This window comes from Brassica oleracea, chromosome C8 (genome assembly GCF_000695525.1).
Source record: "Brassica oleracea var. oleracea cultivar TO1000 chromosome C8, BOL, whole genome shotgun sequence".
NCBI lineage: Eukaryota > Viridiplantae > Streptophyta > Magnoliopsida > Brassicales > Brassicaceae > Brassica > Brassica oleracea.
In genome coordinates, this window is record NC_027755.1 from 560,141 (window position 1) to 573,162 (window position 13,022).

At 37.3% G+C, this 13,022-nt stretch overlaps 2 protein-coding genes and 1 non-coding gene across 3 annotated transcripts; 2 read left to right on the forward strand and 1 right to left on the reverse strand.

Annotated features, from left to right (window-relative positions):
• Positions 1-365: 365 nt before the first annotated feature.
• On the forward strand, positions 366-436 carry TRNAG-GCC. Its single transcript has one exon. It is a non-coding gene; the product is annotated as a tRNA-Gly (tRNA).
• Positions 437-791: 355 nt separating this feature from the next.
• On the reverse strand, positions 792-2,372 carry LOC106309944. The gene is made up of 5 exons (XM_013747107.1): positions 2,162-2,372; positions 1,618-1,732; positions 1,442-1,531; positions 1,249-1,347; positions 792-1,098 (listed from the first exon to the last, which is right to left on the reverse strand). The coding sequence occupies exons 1-5, from the start codon at positions 2,227-2,229 to the stop codon at positions 976-978; spliced, it is 495 nt and encodes a 164-aa protein (XP_013602561.1). The 5' UTR covers positions 2,230-2,372; the 3' UTR covers positions 792-975.
• An 8,330-nt stretch (positions 2,373-10,702) lies between these two features.
• Positions 10,703-12,577, forward strand: LOC106309777 (1-aminocyclopropane-1-carboxylate oxidase homolog 6-like). The gene is made up of 3 exons (XM_013746909.1): positions 10,703-11,345; positions 11,753-12,074; positions 12,176-12,577. The coding sequence occupies exons 1-3, from the start codon at positions 10,840-10,842 to the stop codon at positions 12,425-12,427; spliced, it is 1,080 nt and encodes a 359-aa protein (XP_013602363.1). The 5' UTR covers positions 10,703-10,839; the 3' UTR covers positions 12,428-12,577.
• The last annotated feature ends 445 nt before the right edge of the window (positions 12,578-13,022 follow it).

Genomic DNA, 13,022 nt, shown 5'->3' on the forward strand with positions numbered 1-13,022 from the left:
TACCTCAACTTAACTCTTACCACAAAAAGAGTGTTGAGCGCAAGAGCATCTTATTGGATCCAAAATCACCTAGAAAGTACCATAGTATTCAATTTTCATGGCAAATTGTCCATTTTGTAGGATTTATTTGTGAGATCAACTACTATATGATTAACCACACTAATAAATGAAAGAAAAGTTTTTTATCCATGTATACACATGCAAGTATATATGTATTTTTATTGGCCTTGTAAATATTAGTACAAGCAACTTATAACCATCCAACAGTAACGGGCAACTGAAAGTCGAAGTGTTTGAACGCAAACTTAGCATCGTCCTTGGAAAAGTAAGAAATGGAAAACATAGATGAAAGAATTAAAACAAAAGCACCAGTGGTCTAGTGGTAGAATAGTACCCTGCCACGGTACAGACCCGGGTTCGATTCCCGGCTGGTGCAGTTGTTTTTGTTGGCTTTTTTAAAAACTTTTATCTTAACGTTTAATAAAATGAATGGTACGTGTCCGGTGAAGAACACGTGCTGATTCTCTTCCTTTCTGTCAATTTCCTTCAGGCAAAACAAATATCTTGCTTTTCAAAAATGACAGGTAAGAATGCATGCATCATTAGCTAGAAAGGAAAGAAAGAGAGAGAAGAAAAGAATGTAGGCATCCATGCATCTTTGACACTTTAAGATAAATGTACATAATTTTTTAAAAAAATTTGTATGAGAGGCAAATCATTTTTGGAACAAAAACAAATCTGCAAGACCACACATAATTAGCTTTGTCAGATACTTAAGAATAGCAGCCAAGTGTAGGGTAGTATACTCTGATAAAAAATGGGAAAACTCTTTTAGAACCCAAAGTAAAATATAGGAAACACAAAAATGTGGCTAACTCTAGAATCCCACAGAGTAGAAAAAGAAGCAAAAATTGTAAGGAAGCAACATGAAGGTAGAGCTTGAAGACATCAGAAGCTGTTGTAAATAGAAGAACTCTAAGCAGCTTTAGGCTTTGGTGTCCTCTTCTTCAGGTTCCTCTTGGCGGAGGAGGAGGAGCTGGTAGTCGTCGAATTCTTCATTCCGATAAAAAATAGCAATGCCCCAAGAAGCGCAACGCTCTGCCATATAAAACAATTAACAATCCAAAAGAATGAGAAGAGGCCACTAATGAACATTCTTTATTCAGAGTAACTTCAGCTTTAAAGAACAAGAACTCATCTCATGGCAGAGAAAAAAAAGCGTAAATGAAGAGAGGTATTTAGACAAACCTGCAAGAACTCGGTAAACAGAAGAGAGAACTCGCGGTCCTGAGGTCCAAAGTTGTAGAAATCATATAGGATGGGGCTAACGACCACCAAGTAGACAGCCTAAACAAACAAAGAAGTGAAAATCCAAAGTCAATACAACAACTAAGCTAAGCTTTGAATAATATTTATAAACAGAAATGAAGTGAGTCCTAACCAGAAGATAGGCACCAAAGACGTTGCCAACAACAAAGAGTAAGCCTCCAAGTCCTTTCAGACCAACAATTGCCCATACCACTTGTTTCACCTTTTTTCAAAAAAAATCATTCTCCAATTAATAGACCGAACATTAATATAGACAGCATAAAAGATATAAGATGATCAAGGCAATACCTCAATGTCAGGCAATGCAACTCCTAATCTGGAAGAGAGATGTGCTTTGGTCAGATGAAGCTTTGGAGCCAACTCTTTAGCTGCTGGACCACCGTCAGTTCCAAAGTCATTGAACCTAATAAGAAGTAACCAAAACGAAACGATCGGGTTTAGTAAAATATGATTCGACAAGACTTAATTGTGAGTCCTTCTCTAACGCAGACATAAACAGACATAACACCACTGAGCAAATCAGACATTGAGAGACAAAGATCAAAGTACCAAACTTTTACATTGATTAGATAAGATATCAAAGCAACATCGGTTAAGAGATTCAAAGGATCAATCTTTACGTGGAAAGAGATCTGGATCCAATAAATAATGGGAAAAGGAAAAAAAAAAAAAAAAAAAGTATCCGAATTCAAGCTAGATTCATCAGCTAGGAAGTGCCCTAGATCTACTCTAGATGCGGTTATACCAAATCAAAAAGAAAGGATCTCAATCAAATCAGATCTCGCAATATAGAAGTTCGTAGGAGAGAATTCAAAATTAAAGAAGAACTCACATTTGCCAGGCGGAGAGGATGAATAGAGAAGCGAAGAGAACTCTTCCGAGAAAAGAGAAGAAACCCATTTTTTCTCTCTATCTATCTATCTCAAAGGGTGTCGCAGCAGAGGTCTCGTTTGTCGTCGGAGACAGGAACAATCTTTCTTGTTGGAAGCTGTAATGTTCGGTTCCTCTGCTCCCATCCTACATATAACGAGTTCGGTTTGACATAACCAAACCGAACTAGTTAAATTAATACTAAACCAGAACGTATTTTATCAACTGATTGATTTATAATTTAAAACCTTAAATTAATCTAATGATTCTAAACCAGTTTTAATGTAACCATTTTTTGGGTTCATATTGGATACAGACACATTACAGAAATTTAATTATATCATATTTAACAAGTTATTTTCTACCGAAGGTTTAATAAATCAAACTGAGATTGAATTAAGCAGGATTGTAAGTGTTTCTTATATTTTTTTTTAGAATTGAGCTGTAAACTAGGTTATTCATATCTAAAATGATTTTGTTAGTTAATAAAGTTTCTCTAAAAACAAAGGTATTTGTAATTGAGCCAAACATGAGCCAAACATGAGCCAAACCTATGAAAAGTATGAGTTTTACACTTCTGGGACGAGGCAGAGCAATTTTCAACAATGCGATATGGTGGTATGGCTTTCGTCTGGATTAGATGGGTTCTACGCCATAATTTTGTTTCAAAAATATCACACATATTAAACTAAAGCAGCATTAGTTTGAAAAAAAACTTTTTTGATTCGAATAAATTTAACAATTTTTCAAAAAAAGAACAATGAGTTTTCTTAAAAAAAAAAAAAAAAAAAAAAAAAAAAGAGGGCTCCGAAAACAATGAGTTAAAAATGAACAAACAAACAAAGATAGCGAAACATAAATTGGATTGCAGTTTTACGGAGACGAAATCATAAATAATGCAATGAATTCTATTTAATTCTGGTTGATGGTGTTTGATAATAAACTAGGCATGTCCGGTAAAACCGAACCGTACCGAACCGAACCGAACCGAAATAGACAATATGGTGTGGTTTTGGTATATACCATATAAATCGAATGGATATGATTTTATAAAAACCGTAGGATTTGGATATGGTTTGGTTTATAACCGATTAAACCGAATAAACCGAACAAAACCGATCAAAAGTAGAAACATGTAATATGTACATATTTTCATCACATGAAAATCTATTTGTTATATAAGTTATTCTTTTGTTAATAATTATTACCATATTTTTTTATATTAATAAAGAATCCTAATTTGAAAAACACTTAAAATATAATTAAATAACAATTCATCGCAACTGAGTTTTCTTATTTTCTTAGTCTTCTTCTTTCAATCATTTTACTTTTTTTTAACATCGATTAAAATAAAGTGAATGTTATAAATTTGATGGATAATAACTAGAAAAATATCTTCACAACTTTTTTCTTATTTATAAACGAACAAAGTTTCACTCGAAGAAGCATGACTTTGATGAACACTAAATATGGAAGAGTGAAAAAAATTTTCTTTCATACTTTTCTTTCATACTTCTCTTTTGTTTTTTATTTTTATTTTCAAAATTTCGAGATTTGATTATTTCATCTGAAGGTATAAACGTTTTTATTTATTTTCTTTTATTTGAAAATATAATATCTTTTTAATAAATGACTGCGATGACAATATGACTCTAAAATTTATATAATATGATCTCAAACTAAATAATTATGTTTTGGTATAAAACCGAATAAACCGAAAACCGACGGTATATAAACCGAACCGAACCGAAGTAATTATGAACTTATAATGGTAGTTATATATTACTAACCGAAATACCAAAAAAACCGAAAAAACCGAACTGAAACCGAACCGATATCCGGATTGAACACCCCTAAATAAACTAACGATTATCATGCAGAACATATGCATTTGTTTCTTTTGTCAATAACAGAGAATTCAAATGTGAACATAACAATACTGCATTATTGACAAAAATTATATGAATTTTATATACAAAAAGGGTAGTCAATGTCCAAATGTGACAAAAGTTAATTTTGTTCTAAAGAAAAAATACTTTAGAGATTTAGTTCCATATTGGCAAATCAGATTGGTTCAATCTTTGAAAATGTAACTTGAATCAGAGAACCATTACAATATCAATCACATTTGGACCAGAGACATAACAAACTGAAAAAGGTTCCTACGCAACCTACATCAAGCGAATGCTTATGGTTCATAACTTCTTTCTGCACTGTCTTCTTCATGGAAATTCTCAGATCTTCAATTTCCTCATCAACTCTCGCCTGATGCTCAGCCATCCTTTAAATCTCATCAAGCAGAGCCTCGTCCACCCACTTAAAAAGATGATTTTCTTTTTTTCTCTGTTTCAAAACACAAAACAAATCAATTGACATATAGAAGAATATGAAGTAATGAAATATCAGATTTTCCTGTAAACCAATCTCACATCTGAAGAATCGTCTGTATGGGTTCTCCTCCGTTTTTGAAACATAAGTGACAATCTCCTTTCCACACCAGCATCTGGAAGGGATCGCTCCATTGTTGTTCATGTTCGTCATTCTCTTTTGAGAAGGAGAGATTTTTTAAGAACTCGGAGAAAAAACACTGCAAGATGTAGGGTTTGTGGCCGTTTTATGATCTTATATAAGCTATATAATTACTGTTTACAATGTTTCTAATCGGATCGGGGTTTAGGGTCAACTTGTATGTGTTTTCATTATAAAGATTTGTTTTGATTATCATGATTTTTTCAGATTACTAATGATTGTTTTGATAAATTTGGTCACCAAATCGATTGTGGTACTTTAGTGTCATTTAGGGTATAGGGTTTGAAATAGTTTGTCTTCTTTAGTGTCATTTATGGTATAGGGTTTAATATAGTTTGTCCTACTTTACTGCCATTTAGGGTATAGATAGGGTTTGATTTCGTTTATGTTTTGATAAGAATTAGGTCATCGCATAAGGTAGTAACTAAAGGAGTAAAAATGGTAACTAAAAGAGTCAAATAAAAGCACCAAATAACAATCTACTTCCTACACAAGTCATAACAGAAAGAACTTCATTCAAGTTCCACTAGAGCACTTGAAATTGTCTTCGGGGGAGTGAATTTTGCCATCCTTTCAATAAGGACATGATCAATAGCAGCTTCCCATAGGTCATAAGCAATCTTCTGCCGTGCTTCACGAATGTTGTTGTCATTCACCAGGGAAAAGTCCAAGCCTAGAAGATGGCATTCAATGTACTTCAAGGCATATACTCCACAATCACTGCTACTTTTGTTCAATAAGAAGGGAATTGAGGCGTACGAGACAGTATACTGCTTGACGTGATGCTGCCGACTCTTAGAAGACTGAACGGCTTTGACAACTCTAGGGATGAGAACTGCAAATGGCTCCACTGCGCCGGGGTGTCTCAGTCCCTCACAGTCAAAGACCTCTATCGAGCGAGTAACAAAGTTGACGCACATAGAGATCCAGTGCTTACCGACATTTAGGGGCACATACATGCGGTTAACATCAAGATCCCACATTAGTCTTGTTCGTCCGTGTGCTGGAAGTTCGCCAACGCCGTACTGTTGTAGCAGTCCTGTTACTTTGAATTTCTTCTTGTCCTTCTTATACTCGTTGTAAGAGTTCGTAATTTGATTACTGAACAAGCATGTCATGAAGGCTACTTTATTTGGAAACCATCGCCGCAAGGAAGTCCTCTCAGTGAATAACCACATCATACCATCAATTTCCTGCATAATTTGATAAAAGACTGTTAGTTGGTGTACACAAAATAAAAAGCAACAAGTTAATAACTCACCTTATTCAGGAGCCACTCTGAAGGTCCCACTCATTTGTGAGCATAGATGGTCCAATTTTCAGTTCTCTGCATTACAAAATTCAGTCTCAGAATGATAGAATTGTAAAAAAAATTAAAAATGTAAACTTGTAAGTTTTGGTCCAGTCAATAAGTTTGGCCCATAATTCCTCAGGGACAAACACTAGTGAGTAATCGGGATCATGTATCCGGTCCTCATGTGAGTCCACGTCTTTCAGAGTAGGTGGTCTCCAATCCGCAGGCTTAAATGAAGACAGTGGAGTGACAAAGTCAGCTGGTTCATCACCATCCAGATGTTGTGAAGGATCAAAACCTTTAACATGAGATGCTTGAGAAATGTTTCCCATGGCTTCTTGTAAAGAGTCTTGGGTCCCCTTATCTACATATCTCGATGATTTGGTCAAATTCTTCAAAAAAATCCAACATTTCATTTTCATCAGTTTGAACATCTTGTTAATAAAAACAAGCATAACATTAATACTAAAAAACACTGTCCATAGTAAAATATAGAAAAGTACATTACAAAATAGTCAATCCCACATGTCATCATCATTAGTTCATACAAACCGATATACAACATATCACAATACAAGGACATTACAACAAAGGATAATTCATCCTACATATTAAAAAAGAGTCAACATAGCAAAATACATAGAGAAGTATATTATAGAGCTTCATTTTTTGGTTACTTGTCTTACTGGCCGAGAGCTACGACGAACCGGAGGAGGATCCACATTGCAGATGCCTTGCCTTTTCCCTTTGCTGCTGGAGGACCTGTACTATGAGATGATTGTCCTTGGTCTTTCCCAAGTGTTGCTGAAGGAGACATAATCTCAGATGTGTTGCCTTTTCCCACTGTGTCAAATAGACCCTTAATCTGAGAGACTTGTTCCTTGAGTTGAGCCACCTCATTGGCAACATAGTCAAAATGCTCATGGATGTCCTTCTGCACAACTTCCTTAAAAGAGTTGAAAGAAGTGGTGAACAAACCTTCAATGAAGGTATTCATATCACCGGGGACACCACTGTTGTGTTCAGCCGCCCGTTGACACATCAGTTGTTTCTTTCGAGACTCGGCACCATGATCAATTAGCTTGCGCTTGCCTCTTTTCGCAGCAACAACCGGTTCCTCTGCAACATCAGCCGGTTCCTCCACATGTGTTTCTGTGACATCTTCATCATGTTCTGAATCAGAAAGGTCCATATGTGCAGGCAAAGCCTCAACTTCCCAATCGAATTGCTTCCAATCTTGTTTGGCATTGATCAATTCAACAATACTACCAACTCTTTCGTCCTTCTTTTCATCTTCCCTAACGAACTCAGTATTATCAATCACATCGAAATCACAAGTAGATGATATAAATGCCAACACCTCTCCCTGCAAGAACAAACGAAACAATAAGCATACATTGTTCAATTATTGAACTCAATATTAATAGAAGAAAGATCAGTTACCTTATCGAAGTGGGACTCTAGGCTGGTGATATCTTGGTAGGATACTTTTCCACTACCTTTCCAATTCCTACATCTCATTTTCTTCATGTTTGTTTTGATCTTTTTACCCACCATAGAACCAATGTCTGGAATTGCCTCCATAATCCATATCTGAAACGCATATGAGAATCCATCCAACACGTAGCTGTTCTTCGTATGCACATCTTCCCTTGCTCTGAGTATTGATGCAATCAGCTCATCATAAGCGCGAAGACCCCAAGGATACATCCTCAATTTCTCAAAATCCATCACCAAACGGATGTATTCTTGAGGGATATACACTTTCCAATCCTTAGCCATGAGGAATGATTGTATAATAGACAGATACACTCTGTCCATATACGTCCACTCATTACAGACTTTAAGGAGCTCATCCCTTATAGTATATAAGTTGATCTTCGCATTGGTCTTCAGCGCATTGCTCCAGAACCCATTATCATTCTTCCAGTTAATGAAGTCTACGTCAGGTTCCTCTTTGTACTTCAATCCAGTCACAACATAAAATTCTTGCATAGAAAACCTAAGAGGCCTCTTCGCAAAAGAAGCCACAGCTCGTGAAGCTTGGAAACCCTCAGCTGCTTGCACATGAAGCTGTGAATAATCTTCCCTGAGTAGATGAGCTTGTTCTCTATGATTGCCAGAAGTGGACCGAAGACAGGGTCTTTCAAAACTTCCTCATACTCATCATTCAGAGAACCCTTTACCGCCTCCAGAAGCGTCCGTCTACATGTGTTGTTAATCTTATCAATCTGCGTCTCAGCTCCTTCTTGAAGAATGCGTTTAGGAAACTGGTGAGCCATTCCTAAAAAACATGAATTCCATAAGTTAACAGCAAACCAAATATAACCATCTCACATTTACTAGTCTATTAGACAATTCAAAACTACATAGAAACACAATTCGAAACAAATAAACATAACGAACAAAAAAAAAAAACAAAATCGGGATTTCAAACCCTAACCTTCAAATAGTCGGAACCGAGATGAAGGAAGAGCAAAAGAAAACAACTGTGAACCTAATCGTCCTTAATCGGGGAGGAGAAGCTACTCCCGAGCTTGAACAGCTCCGATCGTCGTCGGTGGCGGAGATAACAACGACAATCTAACCGGTGGCTCTGAAAGAGGAAATACGTAAGAAGGAGGAGGGAGAAGAGATATGACGACTCGTTGAAGCTCTCCGACTAACCAAGAATCTCAGAGGCGGAAGGTATCGACGGCGAGAAAGAAATCGTCTCTCGATTGAGAAAGAGAGTCGGAGAGAACGAAATTGATATTTGGGAATATTTTGCTCTATTTTTATTCAATTAAGTTTGTAATTTTTAATTCATATAAATTTTTTTTTAATTTTATTAAGTATATTGTAAAGAAAAGGACAAAACAGTACATTCAATAGGGATTAGTTCTATACGGACAAGGATTAGTTCTATACGGACAAGGTTTGTGGATTTAGTTTTAAGGGGACAATACTTTAGAGATTTAGTTCCATATTGGCAAATTTCCCTTTTATTTTTACTGATGTTTCTTATCAATATTTTCTACTTTTTCTCTAACTATTAGCTCGTGATACAATCAGGTTATTTCTTTTTTTCTTTTTTGCTAAATTGTAAATATCATTTCAGAAATGAAAGTTGAGGTTTTACAAGATGTGATTAACAAATTTAAAACCTCTAGACTTGATTCTACGGCAAAAAAGTGAAAAACATAGAATCAAAAGCAATCGATACTTTAGCCGTTCTGCGTGGGAGCGAACAGGACTAAGAGCAACGATACAATCTTGTAAAATCCGAACTAGAGGTCGCGCCGAGACAGACTTGATTGGGATGAACCCGAAGACTAGGGAACAAGAACACATAACACTCACAAGTAGTTGATTCATCCAGCTGCCAGAACAAATTGTCATCTCTTTGAAGAGCAAACACATGCCCGCTCAAGGACTGCCCTCAGGTCCGGGCTGGGACAAGGTCTGAACCAAGATCCAACAATAGACTGGACAACACTAACCCAAGAGCTTAATAGCGCTCAACTTCCTCAACCAAGCTCGTCCTCTAAGCCAGCGAAGAGAAACGGGAAGCATCACCACTCATGAGCCTCACTACCTCCTCTAGGATTGAAGTGAAGAACCTGTAACACCAAGAAACCGAAGAAACCTCCACTGCCCGTATCAATTGAAACTTGCAAATCAAAGCCCAGACTAACAAGCAATGCTAAATCTGTGCGAAGGAGGGAAGAGGAGCTAATTAAAGCTACAACTCAACAGCAAGCACCTAAGCTTTAATTCAATAGAAGACAAACACGCCATCTCCATTTCAGAATCTGAAGTCTCGGGACCTCGAGCATAAGGTGTAGCACCCCAGAACCCTTGACAGAGAAGACAATATTAACAGCGACATTTGAAATCCAAAACCGACAGGGTTTTGCAGTGGTCGGGAGAGGCGGACTCAATCCGGCGAAGAGAGACTGCGAAGGTACAGTGCAGTCGCTAGAGGCACCAGAACCTGAGCTCTCTCAGCACGGCGAGGATTCCTTCGACAGACGCGACGGAGCTCGTCCTCAAGACCAGATGAGATCTGTATCACCGACCGAACCCATAACGGAGAGGGAGATGGACAAGACGGGGGCCCTCTCACAATGCCGAGAGGCGTCGGAGAGGCTAGTAGAAGACGACGGAGGCGCCTCGAGATGTAGGGTTACGGGGGAGAGAGGAGATAAGGCGCGTGGGTCACAATCAGGTTATTTCTTAACCAATACTACCTTCAGCTACTACGAGGATAAGAGTCATCTCTAGCTACATGGTGTTTTAACGTGTGGTACAATGCAACCCATTTATTACTTCGTTTACGTTACGTTCTAGTTAATTAAGTTCTTTACTACTTCGATTTTCTTGTGTTCTAGTTAACTTTTTGTTAAAACGTTTCTGTAAGCTCAATTTTTAGTGGTTTTGGTGTTACAAGGTCAACCTCATATACCAAACGGACGACGTATAAGAACACTGCACTGTGAGGATTCCTTTACCAGTTTCCTGGTTGTCAATGTTTGTATTATTACATCAGCTTGACTAAAAGGAAGAAACATATTGCTGACATCAGTTACAACTCTGTCAACAAAAACGGAGAACGTCATCAACGATCATCATCGGTCCCACACACCATATACCAAAAGTATTATATTAACGATAACTTACTGACCACAAACGAAACACACAGAAACCACTTGAATACTCGGTAGTCATCTCAAGATCCAGATTAGGATAACGTTCTTCCTCTTCTTGCTCTCCTGTATACGAAGCAACCTTTGTTAAAAATCTTGAAATAGGTTGAAGAATAAAAGAACACACATATGGAGACCAAAGACTTCGACACGTACAGCGAGCGCAAAGCTTTCGACGAGACCAAAGAAGGCGTGAAAGGCCTCGTCGATGCTCATATCACCGAGATTCCTCGTATATTCCGCGTCCCTCAAGGCACCTTATCCGACAAGAAACCTTCTGTTTCCGCCTCGGATCCCACCATCCCTATCATCGACTTTGCAGACGTCCACGTCTCGCGTGAACGTATCGTCGAGAAGATCAAAGACGCTGCGGGGAACTGGGGTTTTTTCCAGGTGATCAATTACGGTGTTCCTTTGAACGTTCTTGAAGAGATTCAAGGAGGAGTTCGAAGGTTCTTTGAGCAAGATCTAGAGGTTAAGAAATCTTACTTCACTCGTGACGCCGCTAAGAGATTTGTCTATAATAGTAACTTTGATCTGTATAGTTCTTCTTTATGTGTTGGCTGGAGAGATAGCTTCGCTTGTTACATGGCTCCTGATCCTCCTAACCCTGAAGAGCTCCCTGTGGTTTGCAGGTACATATATGTAACTTTCTATGTCTTTTAAGAATCTCTCTTTCTAACGAATGTTAAATTTATTCGTATCAAATATTTTTTTACAAATAAAAACCAGGTGTTCATATGTAACTTTCTTTAATTTCTCTTTGAAGAATCTCCTTTTATCTATTGTTAAATTTATTCATATCAAAACTTTTTAAAATTTATTCGTATCATAACTTTTTTACAAAGGTACATATGTAACTTTCTTGAAGAATCTCTTCTTTTTTTTAACAAATGTTGAATTTATTCATATCAAAACTTTTTTTACAAATAAAACAAAGACGCAATATTTGTAAAAATGTTTTGATATAAATAAATTTAACATTCATTCGAAAAAAAATCTCACATGTAACAACATCATATATATATATATACTGATTCAGGGATGCTATGATTGAACACACGAAGCATATGACGAGCTTAGGTGTTTTGCTCTTTGAACTCTTGTCGGAAGCTCTTGGTCTTAGCTCTGATAAGCTTAAGAGGATGGATTGTATGAAGGGTTTTCTTATGATATGCCATTACTACCCTCCCTGTCCTCAACCTGACTTAACCATCGGCACAAATAACCATTCAGACAACTCTTTCCTTACGATTCTTCTTCAAGACCAAGTCGGTGGCCTTCAGATTCATCATCAAGACCATTGGGTCGATGTCACGCCTATTCCCGGGGCTCTGGTTATCAACATAGGAGATTTCTTGCAGGTAAAGGCTCATTGATCCATTCTTTTTTTTTTAAATTTTGTTATTTATAACAAACAGTGTCTGCTTTTGTTGAGAATCTGAGAGATGTCTTTGCTATGCAGCTGATAACCAACGACAAGTTCATAAGCGCAGAACATAGGGTGCTTTCCAACCGAAATGAAACGAGGATTTCAGTAGCGAGCTTTTTCAGCACGAGTATGCTTCCAAATGCAACTGTTTATGGACCAATCAAAGAGCTTCTCTCTGAAGAAAACCCTCCAAAATACAGAGAGATTACTTTAGAAGAATACACAAAAGGATACTTTAAAAAGGGCCTTGATGGAACATCTTATCTGTCCAATTTCAAGTTATGACAAAGAATAATACAAAACGTCTGGTTCGTTGTAACTTGTAAGATATATTTGTGTATTTCGTGCATATGTTGTGTCAGTCCTTGTCACATTGTCACTTCTTTAAACTATTTGTACCATAAAAGAACAAAAAAGAGCTTTGGATAGGAAGCTTCAAACTTCATTTACTTACATTGTTTGACCCTTCAAAGTTACACTACAATAAAACAACGGCATACTGAGGGAAAAAATCGTCGGTATGTCGTCGGAATACGCTATTCCGACGACATACCGACGAAAAAAATCTTCGGAAATAACTCCTCGGAAATTCATTTTTCCTCGGAAATTCCTCGGAAATTTCCGACGGAATTCCGAGGAACAGAATTTCCGAGGAAACTCCGAGGACCACTAGATCGTCGGAATGTTCCTAGGAATTTTCCGAGGGAGGACTTCCTCGGAACGTGGCCCTCGGAAATTTCCGAGGAACGTAGCCCCTCGAAAAATTCCGAGGAACATTCCCTCGGATTTTTTTTTTAAATTCCGACGACTTATTCCGAGGAAAAGGTCGTCGGAAATTTCCGAGGGTGCTTTTCCTCGGAATTTCGAAAAAATTAATTTT

Coding starts and splice junctions, on each gene's coding strand:
- LOC106309777 (XM_013746909.1), top strand. CDS start 10,840: ATGGAGACCAAAGACTTCGACACGTACAGCGAGCGCAAAGCTTTCGAC. Junction 11,346..11,752: donor GAGCTCCCTGTGGTTTGCAG/GTACATATATGT, acceptor ATACTGATTCAG/GGATGCTATGATTGAACACA. Junction 12,075..12,175: donor ACATAGGAGATTTCTTGCAG/GTAAAGGCTCAT, acceptor TTTGCTATGCAG/CTGATAACCAACGACAAGTT.
- LOC106309944 (XM_013747107.1), bottom strand. CDS start 2,229: ATGGGTTTCTTCTCTTTTCTCGGAAGAGTTCTCTTCGCTTCTCTATTC. Junction 1,733..2,161: donor ATCCTCTCCGCCTGGCAAAT/GTGAGTTCTTCT, acceptor ACTTCTTATTAG/GTTCAATGACTTTGGAACTG. Junction 1,099..1,248: donor TGTTTACCGAGTTCTTGCAG/GTTTGTCTAAAT, acceptor TTTATATGGCAG/AGCGTTGCGCTTCTTGGGGC.